The sequence below is a fragment of the Rhinichthys klamathensis genome, unplaced genomic scaffold (genome assembly GCF_029890125.1).
Source record: "Rhinichthys klamathensis goyatoka isolate OS25496 unplaced genomic scaffold, OSU_Roscu_1.1 h1tg000352l_1, whole genome shotgun sequence".
NCBI lineage: Eukaryota > Metazoa > Chordata > Actinopteri > Cypriniformes > Leuciscidae > Rhinichthys > Rhinichthys klamathensis.
The window spans coordinates 699,364-723,665 of record NW_026606863.1 but is presented as its reverse complement, the minus strand read 5'-3'; the positions used below and the strand labels follow the sequence as shown (position 1 = coordinate 723,665).

The window sequence follows — 24,302 nt, the reverse complement described above, 5'->3', positions numbered from 1 at the left end:
TGCTCAAATAAAAATACAACTGTTCATTGTCAGTTCATGTTAGCTCAGGTCTTTAAATAATAAATTATATGAACAGATACAACTTTAGATTTTAGATAATGTACCAGTAAATGTTGAGATTTACTAAGATTAATAAATGTGTTAGGAGTATTTTTCTATTGTTAACCTATGGAGCAAAGTAATGCTAACTAATGAAACCTTACTGTAAAGTGTTACCCAATTATGTAACATAAAATGTAAAGCATAAAAAAATAAAACATATTGCTCAATGTTACTCATGTTAGTTAATATATTATCTAATGTTACCCCAAAAACAAACTTAAAAATTCTAAGTCATGTGGAGCCTAGACTAAAAGATACAAGAAAGAAAAATAAGAGAAAGTGTGGTAGATGTGTTTGAAACAGTCAAAGTCAAATAAACACAGAAAAAAACATTCAGAGGACCATCTTACTGCATTACTGCATTTTTACAGGTTGGGAACGGCTGGACTTGAGCCATTCATGACCTATTAGTAGCAACAGAATTGCTATTCTGTTAAATAAGGCTTGTTGTGTGGAGAGAATGTGGAGAATTTGTGGCTCACGCATGGAAACTACCAGAAGCAGGAAGATCCCGCGTTACCAACAACACCGCAGACTTTCAAAGTGCAAACAAATAATCTTTCCAACAGCACACAGTGTTATTTTATTATCAATCATTTTTAGTAGAAGTTAATTCAGCAAAGAGCTCAGTGTAAATATATTTATATATATTTTTTGTTTTTATATATATATATATATATATACAGATATTTTTAAAACTAATTTTACTACATTTAAAAATGTTACATTTACTAACACATTTTTAAAATCAAAGGTTGTATTTGTTAACATTAGTTAATGCACTGTGAACAAACAGCTTTATTTTTATTAACTAACATTACCAAAGATTAATAAATACTGTAACAAATGTATTGCTCATTGTTAGTTCATGTAAGTTAATACATGTTAACGAATGAGAAATTATTGTAAAGTGTTACCATTTATATTTGATCTCTGCTTTATTTCAGTTAACAAAAATTATTTTAACAGTTTTATTTAATCATTTAGTTAATATTTAAAAAACTCCACAACAAGCTTAAAAATTTCCAAATATAATCGCTTTTTAAAGGAGGAGGCACTGGTTTCATACCATTAAAGAGCATCAGCGTGCCCATATCCCAGCGTGCACTTGGGCTGGACTGCTCCTCTGAGGGTTGCTGACAGTGTCCAAGCATACAGTAGGTCTTATTACTGTCCGATGACAAACTGGACTTCCTAGGCAGAGTGAAATCTAGCGAGACGTCACATTTCCTGAATGTGGCACAAGAATGGTTGATTAAAACAGTGTAGCTTTTCGCAATCAATGGCTATGTTTACATGCACAACTTTTGTTTCAACTGAACTGAATTCATTCCGATTGGTGAATCCGAATGTAGTGTTTACATGAACGCTAAACATGTGATCAGGTTGATTTGCGCGTTTATATAAAGCGCAAGCTTTAAATCGGCATAGAATATACAGAGTTTCCCGCTGCTTGTGCATAAAAACTATTCTCCTACATTGGTTCTTTATTTGTTTTAAACAGCAGACTTAATATTTATCCATTTCTGGTCATAATTTGGAGACGATGAGCATATGAACCGCTGTGCCGTGCCGCTTATATTTATCACGCTGTAAAAATACCCAAAGCCAGTCGTCTGTGGATGAGAGTCTGAAACTAGGACTGATGGGACGTTGTCCTGCTCCACATCACAGACGCAGTGTAAAGAGAAGTTTAGAATGACGGGACACTCATTTATAAGACACTTATTCAACAGAAGAACAGCTCGTTCCTCACATCATTACGCTATTTCTACATCTTTGCACACGCGCGGTCCTTTCAGTTTCGGTTTTCAATCCGATCAAGTGTTTACATGTTCTCTCGATCGGATTAGTAAAGGAATAAACCACTCCTTTCAATCCGATCGGAAATTTCGTTTGGATCGAGCTCAGTTGGATCGATTAAGGAGTTTACATGAAGGCTTTTCAGTCCGATTGAGCCATCAATCCCATTACTAATGGATTATTTGGTTGCTTGTAAACGTAGCCAGTGAAAACTTAAGTGTGCATCCCTAAATTACAGTTGTCATATTTGGCTGAACTATCCCTTTAAATAATCGACTAACCAATTGCAATCAGGGATTTACCTAATGCCGCACACCCAGAGTGTCAGCAGACCGTGAACGCTCTTCCGGCCCTCGGGCTGCTGTGTGTATGTCAGAGCCAAGTGCTGCCACCTGCCAGCGGTCAGCAAACCGTCTCCAGACTCCGCCTGGGCGAGCAGACCCGCCTTCATCTCATCGTTGGGATCAATGCAGGTCCTGAATTCACAAATACAAATGAACAGTCACTTTTGAAATTTAGCATTGATGACTCTTAAGGCCCTGTTTACATCTGGAATTGAGATGCATTTTGGTCAATCGGATCTCAAGTGGACGACGGTATATACAGGTGTAAAACGTTTTGAGCTTGTCCACTTTCAACCATTTCCAGAGGTAGTTGGAAACACATTCGACCGGATTGCTTTTGGAGTGTAAACGCTCATGTGATCGAATGGGTTCAAACAGCCACAAAAGAAAAGACGCTTGCTCTCTGAATACTGACTTAATGCGTTAACAATATGGGAAGCGCTCTAGCCAGACGGGATTTAAAGTTTGTCGGATGAAGACCCAAGTTTGGTTTGAAGATGAAAAACATGCCAAGCTCAATGTTCTTCTCTCACCATTCCTGATTTCTAACACACACTCATAGTGATCGGCTGGTCTTGAGGCTGTCAGAGCAGAAATAAAAGCTGCTGCTCTCTGTATGTTTTTCCGTCGTCTCCGGGTTGCGTTCATATGTAAAAGATCTCAAAAACCTATACATTTACCTGCCGTAGACCCTCCCCTGGAAGAAATCAGGACATTTTATCAGTTTATCCATTCCCATCGTTGCTAGCATCATCCTCTACGGTTTCAGTTCTATTAGGTTTCCTACATGTTAAAAAAAGTGCCATTTTATATCAGAATGGAGAAACTGAATGTGAGTTTGAAGTGGATTGTGATCTACCGCCCTCCAGAAACACCACTGGCTCCACTTTTTAAGGAGGCTTTCGGAAAAAAAACAGTGCCATGTTAAAGGTCCCCTGATATGGGGTTATTTTATTAGTTTATAATGTTTCCTGGGTTGCCCTTATAATGTTTGTATGTTTTTTAGATCAAAAATAGTCATCATTTAGAAATAAAAGGCATTTTTTCTAACCTGATTTTAGCCTCTGATTTGAACACTCTGTTTGAAGGGGCGTGTCTGCTGTGGGACTCAGTATAACCGCCCACTGCTGTGATTGGCTGACATGCTTGCATATGAAATAGCTACGTATTACATGTGAAACTCTCTCGAATACTTTTACTACAGTTATTATACGTTTTTTACCATTACAGCTATCGAGATTAACGAATCGTGAAAAGTTTTTTTAAGTATTTAGATCTATTCCCATCACATAAAATGTTGCCGTGATGAGCATTGAGCAGATGACAGTGTGTTGATCGCGAGATTGAAGATCTTATCATTGCAACGCAGTTTCTGCACTCTCTCTAATGCTAACTAAACTAAAAACTAAAAAATACTTTTGTGTTCATTTGTACATCCGAACACTGATCAACTGCCATGCTTCGCTCGTTTGCAAGCCATGATATCTCTCGAGGAAAAACTCAAATCACGGTCACGTGTTCGTACTTCCTAGCTCATTTTCTCATGGGCGAGCCAAATTCTCTGGGCGGGCAAAGCTGAGAAACGGGAGGTTACCTTTCATTCGAGATTCAAGATCAGCCCGTCTGAGCTTTCAATTTCTCAAAGGCAGAGAAAGATAGCCAAAGCTCGGTTTACACCGATTGAAATTTCTAGCCACTGGGGGACCATATACAGGCTAGGGGAACCCATATTAATGTTAAAATGTCGGTGTATGAATGAGTGAGTGAATGTGAGGCAAAATGTAAAGCGCTTTGGTGGCCATTGGGTCTGTGAAAGCGCTATATAAATGCAGTCCATTTACCATTTAAAAAACCTTAGAAAGTGAAAATTTCATGTCATGGGACCTTTAAAGCTTTTGTCATGTCACTCACCTGAAGGTAAAGGCTCCGGTGGAGATGTTCACCCACACCTGAAGCATCAGTGCCTTCGAGCCCATGGAGAGGACATGGAGGAGGCATCGGTCCGTGACATGTGCGGGACCAGGCAGGGACTCCACCAGAGACGCCTCCTCTTCTGCAACACACAGCAGGACAAACCCATCAAACGTCTTCTTGGAGTGGGGTGGTATTTTTTATATTTATTTATTTATTGAACATGTTAAAAGACAACCACAAAACTAAACAAGAACAAACAATCAACTAAAAAGATGATCCAAATAACAGTCATGTTCAAAGGGTGTAGGAAGAAGTTAGAATAACTTTTCTTGTCCTACCCCCACTTCAATGATATATTTTAGCTACTTAAATTGTTTGCATCATTTAGATATTCAAACTAAATAAAAATCAACAATAAAAAGAAAAAAATCACTGGTATTCATGTATCAGTGTTGCTATTGTTAACTAAAACTAAAATGATTACTAAATATTTTCGGTAACTGAATTAAAGCTGAAATTAAATAAAACAAATATTTGAAAAACTTAAACCTAAAAAAAAACCTTGTTGCTGAAAAATATAATGTAGCAACTTAGTAGTGAAGCTATTTTATTAATAAAAGTCGCAGGTCAGTGTTAATAACAAGTTTCTGTCCTCCTGAATGTTTCTGTGTGCGGAGCGCGATCTCCTAGTGGTGTATGTGTGTGAGCATATTAATAAACACTCCCACACCTTGGCTAACTTCAAATTCAAGGACCTTTCAAGGACCTTCCAGGTCCAATACCCTCAAATTCAATGACTTAACGTGGGAACACATTTGTTGTGTCCAACAACAAATGTTGAAGTACCATCGTAGCAGTTTCGTGCGCAAGTGCGCTTGTGCAACACAAAGTACCTCAAGCGGGAAACACTAAGCGTAAATGCACGTAACTAACGTAAATCAAGCAATCTAGTATGCATAGGCCACGAAGTGTTGGTGAAATAACACATTAGGGGACCGGAGGGAGTAATAAGGAATTTTATTAATAAAATTTGTTCATAAATTTTATTAATGAACAAAATAAATTCAAGCACTTTCAAGGACCTGTATACGGAAGAGGATTAGGGACAAGCAATAATAAAAATAATAAAACCATCTCGAGATTAAAGTCATTATAATGCGAAATTAAACTCGTTAAATTTCGAGAAAAAAAAGTCAAAATACAATCTTGAGAATTATCTCATTAAATATCGAGAATAAAGTCGTTGTGTTTCGAGAAAAAAACTCGTTAAATTTCAAAAAAAATTCGAAATAATCGCGAGAATAAACTCATACAATTCTCAAGATTGTATTTTGACTTTTTTCTCGAAATTTAACGAGTTTTTTCTCGAAACACGACGACTTTATTCTCAATATTTAATGAGATAATTCTCAAGATTGTATTTCGGGTTTTTTTCTCGAAATTTAACAAGTCGAAATACAATCTTGAGAATTATCTCAAAATTTAACGAGTTTTCTAAAAAATTTCTCGAAATTTAGCGAGTTTTTTTCTCGAAACACGACGACTTTATTCTCAATATTTAATGAGATAATTCTCAAGATTGTATTTCGGGTTTTTTTCTCGAAATTTAACAAGTCGAAATACAATCTTGAGAATTATCTCAAAATTTAACGAGTTTTTCTAAAAAAATTCTCGAAATTTAACGAGTTTTTTCTCGAAACACGACGACTTTATTCTCAATATTTAATGAGATAATTCGCAAGATTGTATTTCGACTTTTTTTCTCGAAATTTGACAAGTCGAAATACAATCTTGAGAATTATCTAAAAAAAAATTAACGAGTTTTTCTCGAAATTTAATGATTTTTTTCTCGAAACACAACGACTTTATTCTCAATATTTAATGAGATCATTCTCAAGATTGTATTTCGACTTTTTTCTCGAATTTTAACAAGTCGAAATACAATCTTGAGAATAAAGTTGTTGTGTTTATTCTCGAAATTGTATGAGTTTATTCTCACGATTATTTTGAATGTTTCTCTAAATTTAACGAGTTTTTTTCTCGAAACACAACGACTTTGTTCTCGAAATTTAATGAGTTTAATCTCAAGATTGTATTTCGACTTTTTTTTCTTCAGATTCACAAACTTAAGGATTTCAAGGACCCGTGGGAACCCTGAACAATTTAGTATATTGATTAGAGTTGTGACGTTCGCGAACGAACCGATTCTTTTGAACGGCTCATAAACATGAACGATGGGAGCCGAGTCGCGGCTGGAGGGGAGCCGTTTTTTCTGTCGTTCTTTTTTCATGCGTGTTTCACACAGATGCACACAAATTAGCTCCTCAGTTATAGGGGAAGGGGCGCACCCAGCGCAGGGGTGCTACTGCCTAACAGCATGATGATAGTTGTGCACGCGCGCGCATCCTTTACGTGAGTACTCCAGTGGGAAAAAACCCTACGTGCTGTCATTGGGTAGGAGCAGAGCCAATGACTTATGCCGTCACATGGTTACTCCAGTAAAAAAAAAAAAAAAAAAACCCACTAAAGTAACACTAAGTTCCTTTGTAAATAAATACAAAGGAACTGCTTTGTATTTATTTACATTGCATTTTGTGTTCATGTTATTGTATCTACAGTATATATTTACAACTTTAAATAGTTTTTGTTTTTTATCAAAATGTTCTTGTGGTATTGTATGAATAACATAAGTCAACATAGCTTTACACATACACATACTTTGTACTAAAGGTAAATCCAAAATAGTGATATCACTTTCTAAGCAGAGGGATGTTGTGCAACCCTATGGAATATAGTCCACACATGACAAATGAGGTAATAATCAATATTTCAGAATAATTCAAACTCAGATATTGGTGTGTGATATCTGAGTTTTAATTAATTGACTACAAATCTCACCTCATCATTCCTCCCAGTGATTATTTCCAGGATAAACTGAGATTCCCCCAAGCTGGCTTCTTTAAACTGACTAAATATTTAAAAAGAGCCAAAAGAGCCGTTCTTTTGAACGGCTCTTTGAAAGGAACGGATCGCAAAGATCCGGATCTCCTCAAAGAGCCATAAATCCCATCTCTAATATTGATAATACTTATCTGTGTTATAAGCTTATACAAAGCTAAAAATAAAAAAAAAGATTCTAGAATGATCTTCTTACCCTTCTTAGGAAGGCCGTCGTCCTCGTTCCCCGCTCGTACCCACAGCGAGGCGCTGAAGCCACTGGACATGTGAGGCCAGCAGTTCTGGCCCACTAAGGGCAGGTGGAAGGGCGCCGTGTGCCAGGGAGAAGAGCGCAGATGACCAGGCCGGCTCGGGTCTCCTTCAACACGGCCCAGGGGTAATTTAGCCCTCAAAAGAGCGTTTACTCCACCCTTACCCACAACCGCCCCATGAGGCCTCATCCCAGGGGAAGAGCTCGAGCCAGGGACCCCTGCGCCAGGGATCATGGGAAAGGACATGAAGTAGATCGGCTCTGTGTCCGAGTTGGCCTCCACAATCTGGAGCACGCCTCTCAACAAGATCTCCTACAGATGAGGAATGCAAATACAGATTTCTGTTTTTAATGAGGGTGTTCGCAAAATTTAAAGTTTCATCATTCTTTGAACTGAGTGACACTGAAAAAATGTCCTTCTTACTCGGAGAAAATGATAGTACAGCTGCACTAGCGGCTAAATATGTGTTAGCTATTCACAACGCCAGAGACAGCTAATTATGTTGAGACCCACTGTATTTATCCATCTATTAGCATAGATTGTGTTTATTTATTTATTAATGTTTGTTTTATTATTTATATATAATATGTTAATGCTTTGGCAACATTGTGTTACACAGTCATGCTAATAAAGCTAATTTGAAATTGAAAATTTAAATTGAATATATCTAGATTTATTGATTGTTTCCCCTGATTTTAGCGAAGTTTAGAAATGCAACTTTTTGGGTAGTTTTTTTTTTGCATGTTGACATCTTTAACCTACCGTATATGTGGAAACCACATAAAATAGTAAATTAGGGTGTTAAAGATGTGAAGCAATAGGAAAAGAGGTGCTCAGAAGTAAAGGACTGGCAATCACAAACAAAGTTACATAACAAAAAGTGTGAACAAAGAGCAAGATAATTATCCTAGAGTGGCTGATTCATATCAGCATTGACAAACCAAAGGCTGGCATTACTAAAAGCGTATTCTGCATCAGCTTGTCCACTTTCTGACACTGTGTTAAAAATAAACATGTTTACAGGATGATTGATCACATTGTACATTTGCATTGTGTAGTTTCAAAGCTTTTCCTTTTCATTGGAAAAGGGAACTGAAAAGGTTTCGAGATGTGTATAAATTCATTGTGGCCTCATTTAAGGGTGCATTGTGTAAGATTTAGGAGGATCTGTTGACAGAAATGCAATAACATATACATAACTATGTTTTCAGTGGACCTTACATAATGAACCGTTATGTTTTTATTACCTTATAATGAGGCATTTCTATCTACACACACCGCGTGTCCGCTTACATCGACATGTTTCTACGGTGGCCCTGAGCGGACAAACGCGTTTCGTCACTGTGTTGTTCTTCGTGCAAAGAAGCCTCTAAAGTCAGCGAATAAAAAACGGACACAATGATGAACAAGTAACAATAATATTCGCAATAACATATCATTTTACTGAGTAATGAAGTTAACCTAATTTCTTAATTTATCTTTGTAAAGAAACCTCATTGCTGAACTGGGTACTCTCTGCTGTCTCAGACGACGACATCACTTCCTGTCGGCCACCGTAACTTCTGTTGGTTGCAATTCGCAACCTCACCACTAGATGCCGCTAAAAATCACACACTGCACCTTTAAATGCTCATTTTAAGGTTGCACTTACAGTGGGCGGAGTCTTCTCCAGGAAGAGGCGGGTCAACAGGGCGAGTTCCTCCGCTGTGATGCTGTCACTCAACATGGATACGAGCAGCTCCATCAGTATTGTCTGGCACTCTGAAGGGTACAACAGGGCATAGAGCAATTATAATAATGCTTAAGATTAGCATGATTAATATCAAATATGAATCTAATGAAAAACTATTAAGAATATGCCTGTCTGGAGGGGATATTTGTTGTCAAATAATCAAAATATGAGCAAAATATTGCTCATAAATATTTTATATTTTACACTGAAAAAAAAAAAAATGCATAGAAAAACAAAAAAAGGATAAAGCAATAATTGACAATAACATAATCAGTTATTGATATTTCATTGGTTCGCTCTTGTTGTTGCATGTGTTCATAATTTCTTTGAATGATAGCCTGGCCAAAAATTATGTCGGCACAATTTAGCATGTTTCATTGCATTATTATTACAAATAAAACTCCAAGCACAATTATGCAATATGTTTTTTCTTTACTTTTGTCCACTACTGTATTTCACTCATATATATCCCATTATTTTTTATTGTTTTTTTTAAATAAATTATTTATATATCCTTTAGTATTTGTTGTGCTGCTTTTCATTAATGGGGATTATGATGAATTTGTATGATGAATAATAATATAACATAATTAATATTATAATTAACATTAATGAACATCATCATCGATAAAATGTATTTTAGTACACAACTACGCAATATGATTACAAAATGTTTTTTTTAAACGTTTCCCTTTTTTATTGTTTTTTATAAACTATTTATATATAATTTAGTATTTGCTGTGCTGCTTTTCATTAATGGTGATTATGGTGAATTTTTAATTAATGAACATCATCATTGATAAAATGTAATTTAGTAATGACAAACCCATTACGAGAATAATGAGAATTATGATTAAACTCAAAAACATTCAATTAAAAATAAACTCAAAAATGGGAATTGGGAGAAATATGCATAGTTGAAGTTTGAAAGAAATATACACCTTTATAGGAGGCATCTGATTGGCTGAGAATGTTCTGAAATCCACTGAGAATGGCTTTCACACCACCCTGACAAGAGAAAAAAATAACGTGATGATCACATCATAAATACAGTAAGGATTAATTAATCCAGCTGGTCAGAGTATTCAAACATATCAATATTACGAGTTTCAAAAATGACAATGGGATAAAGTACAAATAAATTAAGAAATCCTGTAAAGATTTCTCCAACATAGGCCTAAATCCTAAAGAACTGTCAAAAATGCAGCTGCAAAGCTTGTTTTTTTACAACTCCGATAACAAAAAAAATCTCCAATTGCTAAAAGGTTTGCAAAAGGTCATTTTGTTCCTGCTACGTAGGTTCACAGGCAGGGCCTGAAATTAACACCCGACCACCTGCCAAATGCGGGTGAATATTGCTATTGGCGGGTAACACTGTCAATCTACCTGCCACATTGGCAGGTAGCCAATGAGAATTGAGTGATTCATTAGGTTTTTTTTTTACGTTTTCATTTTCATTGCGTTGGACCTTAGCTATAATGTGGCGGCACATTACTGGGGTAAAAAGGCCAGCTGAAACAAACAACCAACAAAAAGATGAGGATGAGTCAAAGAAAAGTAAAAGAAGACATTTTAATACAAAGTGGTCAATTGGCGACAACGGCAAGGTTCGTGAGCGGCTGATTTATGACAGCTACTCTTGTTTCGTAACGTTTATGCGATCAGAAAGAAGATAAGGACCTTTTCTGACTGTTTGGATGTGCGAGTATTAAACTGTTGGTGAGATGGGATGAGATAATGTAACGCTGACATAGGCTCCAGAACAATGACAGTTGCACAGATGTGTAGTACATGTTGGGAGTTGGGAACCGGTGAGAACATGTCCCGGTAACTTTACCAGTAATTTAGTTCTGCTTAACGGTACCTGAACGCTGTAACTAAAAGCTGTCTGGACCTAGCTGTCTACGTGACTAAATCAGCCATCGACACAGCCGCGGGTGATTTGTTTACATACGAGCTGCGATAGGTCTATAGATCTGTTATGCGTGTGTGTGTCAAAATCAATGAATAAAAAGATTTTTAAAAAATGTATATTCTAAGAGTTATTATTACTTATATTGATTTCGTTAATAACTTGACAGCACTTAAATGTGTACAAGTTAAAGAACAATATTGTGAAATTCCCGTTTTTCACCTTTAGGCTGTGAGGCAAAAAAAAAAGGCTGGTAAAAAGTCTCTGTGGCAGGTGAATTTTGATATCCACCTGCCACAGTGGCTGGTGGCCAAAAAAGTTAACTTCAGGCCCTGTTCACAGGTGTTGTCTTCAGTTTCAAGTATACTCTTTCAACTAGTTACCAAGAACAAAAACTTTCTACCGACCAAAGGTAAGTTACTTAAGACAAAAGCAGAAGGTCTTCTGGAATAAGATATGTCACTGTGTAACATCAATATCTCGCATACATAAATAAATCAGTTTGGCATCGGATATAAGTCTGACCTGCTGGTAGAGCAGCGCTGCATTGTTGATGTGGCCTTTCACGGCTCCTGACAGGCTCTGCAACACGTGGCCCAAAACCTCCAGGTCTGGCGAGCCGCTGGCTAACAGTTGCAGCTCCATTAAACAGATCTCCGGGAAAAGCAAACGGCCACGTACGGAGCCCTGAGGCACTCCTGCCATTCCCAACGCGCATTCCCCCAACACGACTCCAGCCTCCACCTTTATCCCTGTCACAGCAAGCAAAGACAGAACACTGATTACAAACAACGCAGTAATAATAAAATAATAATTGGTGGTGCAAGAGTACAAACAGAAGGGCTGAAGAACGAGCACTGCATGTACTCAGAGCTCTAGCCCAGTAAGGATGAATTAAGCTGATGGAGGGACGCCACGCACTGGAGAACCCGCATGATTTAGCTGTGAACTACCCTGCTCCTGCACAAGCTCTGGGTGCTTTTCATTAATGAAGTTCTGCCTCGAACACACACACACACACACACACACACACACACACACACACACACACAGAGAGCACTCCCTCACAGACATTCTCACACACATACATAGACAGATACATGGACAGATATAGAGACAGACAGAAAGAACAATAGATAGAAAAATGATAGAATGATTGATAGAATAAAGACTGTTGAAAGATTGACAGACTGATCGACATAGTTAGAGAGATTAGATAGAACGATAGATAGAACGATAGATCGATAGATAGAACGATAGATAGAACGATAGATAGAACGATAGATAGATAGATAGATAGATAGATAGATAGATAGATAGATAGATAGATAGATAGATAGATAAAATGACAGCAGTGGATAGATAGATAGATAGATAGATAGATAGATAGATAGATAGATAGATAGATAGATAGATAGATAGATAGATAGATAGATAGATAGATAAAATGACAGCGATAGATAGACAGACAGACAGACAGATAAAATGACAGCAGTCGATGGATGGATGGATGGATGGATGGATGGATGGATGGATGGATGGATGGATGGATGGATGGATGGATGGATGGATGGATGGATGGATGGATGGATGGATGGATGGATGGATGGATGGATGGATGGATGGATGGATGGATGGATGGATGGATGGATGGACAGACAGACAGACAGACAGACAGATAGATAGATGTCTAAAAGAGGTCTTCCTTAATAGAAAATATTTAAAGGAAGCTGAAACCAAACTCAACTACCGAAACCGCATTCAGTTGAATTCCACTTTTTCACAGTCAGACTACAAACTCACACATTTCAAGCTTAGCCTTCAATTCCCTTCTTTATAAATCATATAAAGATTGCAGGCCCTTAAGGGAGGGTGAGTGAACTTACAAATCATGCATGATCGGTCAAAAGCTGCAGTCACAAGACACTGCTCAACGCGACTTACATCATAGATGAAGGAAACAATGACACCATTCTCAGCGCGAGAGAGCCAGCAACACCACATGTGACTGGAGAACTGGATCACACACCACTCGACCAGACGTTCACTCAGCCTACCTGATGCTAACCGGCACAAACCGGCGGCTAACGCATTCCAGATCATCCGCAGACAAATTCCTCCTGCTTTCAGTGACTTTGGACAACTCAGCCTTGCTAACTGCAATGCTAATTATGTTCACGTTCATTTTAAGTATATAATGAGCCTTAAAGCCTACAAAACTATACATGCACGACATTTTTGGCTCTTGATAATACGTACATACGGTACACTCCTCTCTAGTTCATTTACATTTTACAGTCAAATACGCTTTCAGTGACTTTGGACAACTCAGCCTGGCTAACTACAATGCTAATTATTTTCACGTTCATTTTAGCTACATAATGAGCCTTAAAGGGTTAGTTCACCCAAAAATGAAAATGATGTCATTAATGACTCTCCCTCATGTCGTTCCAAGCCCGTCAGACCTCCGTTCATCTTCAGGACACAGTTTAAGATATTTTAGATTTAGTCCGAGAGCTTTCTGTCCCTCCATTGTAAATGTATGTACGGTATACTGTCCTTGTCCAGAAAGGAAATAAAGACATCATCAAAGTAGTCCATGTGACATCAGTGGGTTAGTTAGAGTGTTTTGAAGCATCGAAAATACATTTTGCTCCAAAAATAACAAAAACTACGACTTTATTCAGCAAAGGGTGAACTAACCCTTTAAAGCCTAGAAAACTACACATGGATGACACTTTTGGCTCTTGATAACACGTACATACACTCCTCTCAAGCTCATTTACATTTTACAGTCAAATACAAGTGACACCTTGTCAGTTTGACACTGATGATCAGCACAATGCATGTAAGACTCTCATGCAAGTATGAAGTTATGATGCTAGTACCTTCCTCCTGACGGGTGGAGTCCTCAGGGTTACTCTCACTGTCTGCGTCATAGCCCTCCTCTTCACCCACGGGTGCAGCGCTGCTCACCTGAGCTTCATCCGCCTCTTCAGAGAGATCGCCTGCTGGAGGAGCCGGCTCACCGCTGACCGGAGGCTTCTGAGCGAGAGCCACGGAGAGATAGATGGATTATTATAAGAATAATATACATTCATTAGGAAATAACAAATATATTCAACATTATTCTAAAATATAAATGGTAACACTTTACAATACGGTCTCATTTGTTAACATGAAGTAACAATAAGCAATACATTTGTTACAGTATTTATTCATCTTTGTTGATGTTAGTTAATCGAACTCCAGCTGTTCGTTGATTGTTCATGTTAGTTCACAGTGCATTAACTAATGTCAACAAATACAACCTTTGATTTTAATAATGTATTAGTAAATGTTAAAATTAACATTAAGATTAATAAATGCTGTAGAAGTATTGTTCATTCTTAGCTCATGTTAACTAAAGTTAAGTTAACTAATGAAACCTTATTGTAAATTGTTACCAATATAATATATACACATATTATATAAAAACTAGGGCTGGGCAAGTTAACGCGTTATTATTGCGTTAACGCATTTATTAATTAATGCCGACAATTTTTTTATTGCACGTTAACGCAGTTTTATTATTACTTTGAAAGTCCGTTGCACACTGGCTCTGAATACACATAGGCCTACAGTCAAACCATGATCACAGGAGGGGTGGGACGTTGGTCAGCCAGCAAATAACCCACCCAAACAAGCAGTGGAGAGGCCTTGGCAGGTTCTCTCAGGTGAACAGAAAGGGAGACAGCGCTCCGCAAGTGAATGACAGGCGCTCTATGGATAGTAACCATGGCAACGGCTTCTGTGCGCTACGCAGCTGTAGCCTTTTTAACTTAAATTCAAATTATACATAACTTTACCTGATAGGCCTGCGTTTATTTTAGAGGAGATGCTCTGCCATATGAATTCCCTTCTGTTGATGACGTCCTGATAACTATTTAGATTCTGGAAACTCACAAACAGCGAGCCGAGGATCAGTCTCTCTTCCAATGATTTGTGCTGCGCGTCGTCAATTCAACTTCGGCAACGGGAGGGCGCGGGCGTGAGGCGAGCATGACCGCAACAGTTTCACAGGAACACACTCGCTTGTCGCACTAGCTTGTCGGTTCTAGCAATCACAGCACTTGCGGTATGCGTATAATTGACGCATTGTTACATTTTTGGAGAGGTGCACGTCAGGGTCCGCGCGCTACACACAGCAGGTACGTAGCTACGCCGTGAGTTCGGCGCAGAAGTATAAATTGGGCTTTACATCTGTTTAATGTAATCTAGTGTACGTGGGAAACCATGTCATGACCAAACCTAAGCTACTATCAGAGAAGTAACGTTGGTCGACTTCTGTATCTGTAGTGGTCATGACCTCTGACTACATAAGACTGTTTTCTGCTGCTCCCTGATAAAAGATAGGCCTACCTGTTGATACCTGTTCAGAAAAAAAACAAGAAAACTGGGATCGTTTTAACAAGCTAGATAAAAGGTAATGCCCTGGCAGTGGCATAGCTTTGTTTTAATATTTGATTTGATTACATTAATGTTTAAGTTGAGATTTACAATAAATATTTTATTGCTACTGTGTAAAGGGAATACTGCTGGTATAAAGCCCCTTATTTGTTTAAAGTTTTGGCAAACCACATGTTATTGCACTTTTGTGTATATAGCAGTACATTTAAATCAAAAGTGCGCAATACACTACTTTAGAATTCATTATTCAGTCTTGCGCGTAACAATGCGATTAATCGCAATAAATTCATGCGATTAATCGCGATTAAAAAATTTAATAAAAAACAAACTTTTATTTTAGAACCGAGCACAATAATAAATAATAAATAATAATAATAAAATAGATGAAACAATTAATTAACTTATAATTAAATAAACTTATGTTAATTCTTAATATATATAGTAATAAAATGGAGGGATGGATAATAATATAAAAATAGTATAAATATAAATGAATTAAGGAACAATTAAAATCAAACAGATTAACAGAAAAATATTTAAAAAATAAATTCATTATGTAATAATTACTAACATTTTATTAAAATGATTATTAAAAAAATACTTTCTAATCAATAGGTGGCTCCAAATTTAGGAATCAACTACAGTAGCTAACCAAATATATGTGACATTATCAGGTAATTGTTTTGTGTGGACATTCAAAACCTTTGCTGAGATACTGCCCGTTTTCTCTTCATTAGCACTTTCATTATGTTTTTTCTGAAGCACTGTGTAAAATAGAAGACAGAAAAACTGAAGGCGACTTTTGACCGAAGAACGAGTCAATTGTAGGAGTAGTGAAACATTGTACACAAATCTGTTCAAAACACTGCATCGTAATGATACCTAGCATGTACGTGTCATCCTAATACCTCAAACCACTGCAGTTTGTTTTAAAACTTTAGCATTTGGTAACTTTAGGCAATTAGAATGACACTATCGGATAGGTTAAAAAAATAACAACATAAAAGTACTGTGTGTTCAAGCATCAAAGTCGGTAAGAAAAGGCCAAAATCACTCTCTCTTACACAAACACACACACACACTCGGTACCCACTTCTAAATTTGAATGCTTTAATTTCCCCACAGTGCAACTTCAAATATTTTTAAAGTTAAAATACAGTAGTTAAACAGATTAAAGCAAATCCGGCAGCGCAGCAAACTCTTACCTTCTAGAAAATGAGCCCTTTTCAGAATAAAGTAATAAAGTAAACAATCCTTATAACATTGCTTCTGGCGTTGTCTTTGTTAGAGAGACAAAAATTAGTGATTTCAGAAAGCTGAAAAAAAAAAAAAATATTATATATTTTGGTCACAGGACCACATCAGCTGACCGTCTCCACATAAAATATAGCCCCCATGTGCTCGATCACACAAACACACACAAAAAGCCTGCTTATCCGTTTATGTTTGGCCAGAGGTCATTTTATTTCAGAAAGCAGATTTACTTATTGAAGTAGCATGAGTGCCAAAACAAATCTTACTCAAGTCTAAATGATAGTTTTATTTGGGAATTACTCTGTGATGTGTTCCACTCAAGGTTATTATAGTTTAGCATTTTTCATTAGTTTTTATTTTTATTTTGTTTTGACTTTTTGTTTTCAAATTCAGTTTAGTTTTAATTAGTTTTTAAAGTGGGTTTGCTAGTTTAGTTTATTTTTTGAAAATGCTTAGTTTTAGTTTAGTTTTTATTAGTTTTAGTGTTAGTTTGAGTCTTTTTGGGTTATTTGTCAGGGGCAAGATTAAAAAAGGTCTGAAAAAAGTATTGTGTAATACTAACTCAACAAAGAAAATGTATTCAACAATAACACCAGTAGCTACATAAAATGTACATATGGGCACAGATATGTAAACAGTCTCCACAAGACTCCACAGTAAGTGCAAAATGTGTAAGTGTGTGTGCCAGGAAAAAACCTAAATAGCCAACAGACTAAAGAAGACACACGCGAACAGCATTTTTGAGCCACACAAGACATTGCTGTCAGAGAGTCAGGAGCTCAATCTCTTTAGCTCTTACAAAATCTACACATCTTCTATACAAAAATTCACACCTTATACAAATTCCACAGCTGTACAATTTCCACACCCTACACTAAATTTACCCTATACAATACACATCTGGATTGAAGCAGCAAATATTCAGTGTATAAGTAAAAAAATGACATAACATTATTTAATATTTGAATCACAGCTTATAGTGTTTTGACAACCCAACTGCATTTTACCTCAAACTTGCGACTAGTTAACTTTCTAAAGGCGGCGCAATCGCTTCTCGTGTCGACATTAACACACTGACAAAACTGTATTCAGAATTAAAATTATTTTTTATAGCACTTTTTAATGTGTGATTGTGTAAAGGTGTTCACGAGATATCAACCTTTCGCGAACTTGCTTTCAACGAACACTCGTTTTCATGGAGACGCGGTGTGCAAGGAGGGGAGAGGCTGTGTGTGTGTGTGTGTGTGTGTGTGTGTGTGTGTGTGTGTGTGTGCGTGTGTGCGTGTGTGAGAGAGACGTGTGAGTGACAGAGTCGCTGCTCTTACGTTATTTGCTCTATGAAAGACATTGACAAAGACGAAAACTAAGGACATTAACTCTATAATTTTATTTTTTTTAGTTAGTTAGTCAAACATACACTCACCGGCCACTTTATTAGGTACCCCATGCTAGTAACAGGTTGGACCCCCTTTTGCCTTCAGAACTGCCTCAATTCTTCGTGGCATAGATTCAACAAGGTGCTGGAAGCATTCCTCAGGGAGTTTGGTCCATATTGACATGATGGCATCACACAGTTGCCGCAGATTTGTCGGCTGCACATCCATGATGGGAATCTCCCGTTCCACCACATCCCAAAGATGCTCTATTGGGTTGAGATCTGGTGACTGTGGAGGCCATTTTAGTACAGTGAACTCATTGTCATGTTCAAGAAACCAATTTGAAATGATTAGAGCTTTGTGACATGGTGGAAGTAGCCATCAGAGGATGGGTACATGGTGGCCATAAAGGGATGGACATGGTCAGAAACAATGCTCAGGTAGGCCGTGGCATTTAAACGATGCCCAATTGGCACTAAGGGGCCTAAAGTGTGCCAGGAAAACATCCCCCACACCATTACACCACCACCACCAGCCTGCACAGTGGTAACAAGGCATGATGGTTCCATGTTCTCATTCTGTTTACGCCAAATTCTGACTCTAACATCTGAATGTCTCAACAGAAATCGAGACTCATCAGACCAGGCAACATTTTTCCAGTCTTCAACTGTTCAATTTTGGTGAGCTCTTGCAAATTGTAGCCTCTTTTTCCTATTTGTAGTGGAGATGAGTGGTACCCGGTGGAGTCTTCTGCTGTTGTAGCCCATCCGCCTCAAGGTTGTGCGTGTTGTGGCTTCACAAATGCTTTGCTGCATACCTCGGTTGTAACGAGTGGTTATTTCAGTCACTGTTGCCCTTCTATCAGCTCGAACCAGTCTGGCCATTCTCCTCTGACCTCTGGCATCAACAAGGCATTTCCGCCCACAGAACTGCCGCTCACTGGATGTTTTTTCTTTTTCGGACCATTCTCTGTAAACCCTAGAGATGGTTGTGCGTGAAAATCCCAGTAGATTAGCAGTTTCTGAAATACTCAGACCAGCCCTTCTGGCACCAACAATCATGCCACGTTCAAAGTCACTCAAATCACCTTTCTTCCCCATACTGATGCTCGGTTTGAACTGCAGGAGATTGTCTTGACCATGTCTACATGCCTAAATGCACTGAGTTGCCGCCATGTGATTGGCTGCTTAGAAATTAAGTGTTAACGAGCAGTTGGACAGGTGTACCTAATAAAGTGGCCGGTGAGTGTACATTTCAGTTTTAGTTAGTTATCGTTTTTTTTTGTAATGCCTCGTTTTTATTTTTATTTCAGTTAACGCCAATGTTTTTCCCCCCCTAGTTTTCGTTTTTTCGTTTGTTTTCGGTAACGATTATAACCTTGGTTCCACTACAGACAAGAATGTTCAGAAGAAAATCCCTAAATCTTTTTAAGATTGCAATTGAGAGGATTTACTGAGAGGCAAATCATATAAATCTTGCAAAAAATTATAGAAGTATTTAAAGACTTTATAGAAGTTTTTAAAGACATACAAATACAAATAAATTAAAGGCGTCATGAATTGAGAAATCTAATTTTCCTTGATTTTTTGACATGTTAGAGGTCATTGCAACATTAAAAATATTTTGAGTTTCAGAACTCAAAACTTTCTCGTTAGTCCAAAAATAGCTTTTATCGTAATCAAGCTCCGAAAGACGAATCCTTTTGGATTTTGTCACATTATGGCATAATAGTTCAATTCAATTAAAATTTATTTCTATAGCGCTTTTCACAATACGTATTGTTTCAAAGCAGCTTTACAGAAAGTGCATTTCAGAAATGTACATAGAAAAAATACAGTTAGTTAATCATGTAATCATAATAGTGTGACGAAAGACCGAGATGAGCGATAAAGAATCACTGGACTAAAAATAACATTACCTTCCAAAGGATCCTAATGATAGGAAAGTGCTTATTTAATTTTAACTATGCGAATGTCTCAGTAGAACATTATTTGCAACACACTAGGACTGCTCGATCATGGCAAAAATCATAATCACGATGATTTTGGTCAATATTAAAATCACATTTAAAAAAAATAAAGATTATTGGTGGGCGATATGATCAAAGTCATTTACATAAAACAAGCAAACAGTCAGCAATACAATAAGAACAACGAAACTAATTACAAACAAAACAGACAAATAACAACAACAGAACGAAAATACAAATGAAATAAACATAGTTTTAAGTTTTAGATTGGTATCAGGGGTGCGTTTCCCGTATAACGCCGTAACTCGCTGCTTAACTACCATAGGACGCTGAATCGTGGAAGAAATCAACGAGCTAGTCACGTCTGTTTCCCGAAACCTTAGTCGCAAATTTGTCGCTCAACCACGTTGGTTAATGATGTCACGCAGGTGATGGAGTAATAACTTCTTTTAATAAATCCGTTTGAGATCGAATTAATGTCAGATGTTTTTCTATAAATTACGGACTTTGCATGTGAGGACTATTTCTCATTTATTCTCAGTTATTTTGCAGATTCAATCATAGGCTCGTTCTTGCGTACTAGAGCACGTTCACACATCTTTAATAACAACGCTTTTTAATCTCTTGACAAACTAAAAGACGTAAATGACATTTGTATATATTCGAAATAAAATATATAGACTGTACTGAATGCCAGCTTGCTTATTTTCCTCAAGATAAGGAATTATTAAGTCCACATGTCATGCAAAAAAGAAACTATATGCCACAGGTCGAGATCTGTCGTTCCAAACACGCAACTTTGCGATGTGTTGAAAACAATGTGATGATCCGCGTTCAGTGCCGCCGCTGACGTAAGACGCTGCTGACGTGTGTCTGGTGTGTGTGTGTGTGTGTGTGTGTGTGTGTGTGTGTGTGTGTGTATTCTGGTTCTGTTGTGGATCCGCGTTCAGTGCCGCCGCTGACGTAAGACGCTGCTGACGTGTGTCTGGTGTGTGTGTGTGTGTGTGTGTGTGTGTGTATTCTGGTTCTGTTGTGGATCCGCGTTCAGTGCCGCCGCTGACGTAAGACGCTGCTGACGTGTGTCTGGTGTGTGTGTGTGTGTGTGTGTGTGTGTGTGTGTGTATTCTGGTTCTGTTGTGGATCCGCGTTCAGTGCCGCCGCTGACGTAAGACGCTGCTGACGTGTGTCTGGTGTGTGTGTGTGTGTGTGTGTGTGTGTGTGTATTCTGGTTCTGTTGTGGATCCGCGTTCAGTGCCGCCGCTGACGTAAGACGCTGCTGACGTGTGTCTGGTGTGTGTGTGTGTGTGTGTGTGTGTGTGTGTATTCTGGTTCTGTTGTGGATCCGCGTTCAGTGCCGCCGCTGACGTAAGACGCTGCTGACGTGTGTCTGGTGCGCCCGAGCTTCGTTTACAGTCTGAGGCTCCATCCACACTACTGCGTTTTAGTTTAGAAACAGATAATTAAAACGAATACGATCTCCGTCCACACCAGCGTTTTAGCTGCGTATTAGAATTGATCTCCGTCCAAATTAAAACGGCTGAAAACGCGGATCACGTGACCATTCACCAACACTGGGCATGCGCGTGCCGGTGTAAACACAACTTCATTGATAAAATGATTCCACCATGCTCTGGGTAAACCCCAAACCGACGATCCGTACGGTCAACGCCGCCGCTGCACACGGGAAATGTCACAGATCGCTCGAATAATAGCTTGACTCCGGCGCATGTAGGCAGTTATAGCGTTGTAAAATGCAGAATTTACTTGTACAACAGCTGCTAGCAAAGATATACGCCATGACTGATGACACCCAATCATAGAGCCGAGCGTGAGCCTCTACTACGTCATCGTTTCTGAAGTCCTCCGTTTTGACCCGTCTACACTAAAACGCCCTCCGGAGATTCAAAACGAAGAACGGATCGGCAGCGTTTCTAAACTTCTCCGTTTTGGGTCTCCGTTTTTGCAGTTTTAGTGTGGACGGGAGGTGCAAACGTAGCAAAAGGTCTCCGTTTTTAAACGAAAACGCAGTAGTGTGGACGGGGCCTGAGGGAGACGCACGCTGGAAACAAAACAATCTTCGCAAACATGTCTAACGCCCGTTTCACACATACTCCGTGTGCAGTGCGTATGCGGTGCGTGTTGCGGTGCGTATGCGGTACAGGAGCAGCACGCGCTATAGTGCTTTCACATATGCTGCGTGCGTTTGCAGTGCGAAACACATTTACTCACTATTTGTATTTTAAAAAATCATCAATCAAATCAAGTCATCAGCAACTTTTATTTAAAAAAAGTTTTTGCCTCCAGTGCGATTCTCGTTGGTAAGCTACTACACGTATACACTCTTTAATAGACATATTCACGTTTAAACACATTTTAAACAACGTATTATTCAATGCATTACTTTTATATAGATTATATATTAAGTTGCTCAAGCAAGTGGTAACATATTTAACCATGTACTTATATTAACAAAAACAGCAGACTCATACCTTTTCTTTTGCATAATTTAAATATTTATACAATAAATCTTGCATGTCACAAATAACTTGTTTTTCCACCTCAACGAATGAGACGAGTGTCGTTCATTATGTGGCCTTGAAGTAAATTCTTGCTTTACCCCGGTCTTAAAGTAAAAAGATGACTATGAAAAATAGTAGTATTTAATTTAATGCATTTATGGTTACATTTAATTTAATTAAATACATTTATGGTGAGATTACTACATTTTATTGAATTAAATGCATTTATGGTGAAATTAACCTACTACATTCAGGTCAGTCTGTGTTCATTTTGACCACGAACCGTGCGCTGTCACTTTAATTCAGCGTTTGCAGCACAGCAAAAATAGACTCGGTGCGGAAACGATCTCTGCACTGCTGTATACGCACCGCAACTGGAACGGATCGACGGACTGCATCTGCGTGCAGTGTGAAAGCTCTCACCTGTTAACATGGGTACGGAAAAAAATACGCACCGCATACGCACTGCAAACGGAGTATGTGTGAAACGGGCGTAAGGATTTCCACACAGAGGAAGACTTGCATATTTTTGCCCAGCCATATTTATTTGAACCCCAATACACGGACGCACCAGAGACACGTCAGCAGCGTCTTACGTCAGCAGCGGCACTGAACGCGGATCCACAACAGAACCAGAATACACACACACACACACACACACACACACACACACACACACACACACACACACACACACACACACACACACACACACACCAGACACACGTCAGCAGCGGCACTGAACGCGGATCCACAACAGAACCAGAATACACACACACACACACACCAGACACACCAGACACACGTCAGCAGCGTCTTACGTCAGCGGCGGCACTGAACGCGGATCCACAACAGAACCAGAATACACACACACACACACACCAGACACACGTCAGCAGCGTCTTACGTCAGCAGCGGCACTGAACGCGGATCCACAACAGAACCAGAATACACACACACACACACACACACACACCAGACACACGTCAGCAGCGGCACTGAACGCGGATCCACAACAGAACCAGAATACACACACACACACACACACACACACACACGTCAGCGGCGGCACTGAACGCGGATCCACAACAGAACCGGAACACAATACAATGCTGAATAAAGTCGTAGTTTTTGTTATTTTTGGAGCAAAATGTATTTTCGATGCTTCAACACACTCTAACTAACCCACTGATGTCACATGGACTACTTTGATGATGTCTTTATTCCCTTTCTGGACAAGGACAGTATACCGTACACACATTTACAATGGAGGGACAGAAAGCTCTCGGACTAAATCTAAAATATCTTAAACTGTGTCCCGAAGATGAACGGAGGTCTTACGGGCTTGGAGCGACATGAGGGAGAGTCATTAATGACATCATTTTAATTTTTGGGTGAACTAACCCTTTAAACCTGTACAGCACAGGAACACATGTGCCCTTCACCAAGCATACCTCTGACAGGGACAACACAGATTTATTAAACAAGCAACCAAATTACCTTGTCAGGTTTCTCCTCGATGACATCTGGACTGCAGAACATCTCAGCCAGTGCCACACGTAGTAAGGAATCAAACAGAGGAACTGCCAGTTCAGAGTTCACGACTCCAGATCGAGAGAGCTGATCCCTGACCTCACACAGGGTCTCATCCACAGACTGCAGCTATGGGATAGAGCGTGGGGAAATTACACTCATAGAGAATAAGACATCATCACTCGC

General features: G+C 38.6%; 1 protein-coding gene across 3 annotated transcripts in view; it reads right to left on the bottom strand.

Moving 5' to 3' along the window:
* Positions 1–24,302, bottom strand: part of lyst (lysosomal trafficking regulator) — a 167,023-nt gene that overhangs the window by 83,180 nt on the left and 59,541 nt on the right. For all 3 annotated transcript variants that reach the window (XM_056232662.1, XM_056232663.1, XM_056232664.1), the window contains 9 exons: positions 24,084–24,245; positions 13,905–14,061; positions 11,542–11,768; positions 10,046–10,112; positions 9,024–9,133; positions 7,318–7,684; positions 4,161–4,302; positions 2,208–2,381; positions 1,172–1,332 (listed from right to left, as the gene is read on the bottom strand). In XM_056232662.1, coding sequence (XP_056088637.1) covers positions 1,172–1,332; positions 2,208–2,381; positions 4,161–4,302; positions 7,318–7,684; positions 9,024–9,133; positions 10,046–10,112; positions 11,542–11,768; positions 13,905–14,061; positions 24,084–24,245 — 1,567 coding nt within the window. The remainder of the gene's footprint in view (positions 1–1,171; positions 1,333–2,207; positions 2,382–4,160; positions 4,303–7,317; positions 7,685–9,023; positions 9,134–10,045; positions 10,113–11,541; positions 11,769–13,904; positions 14,062–24,083; positions 24,246–24,302) is intronic.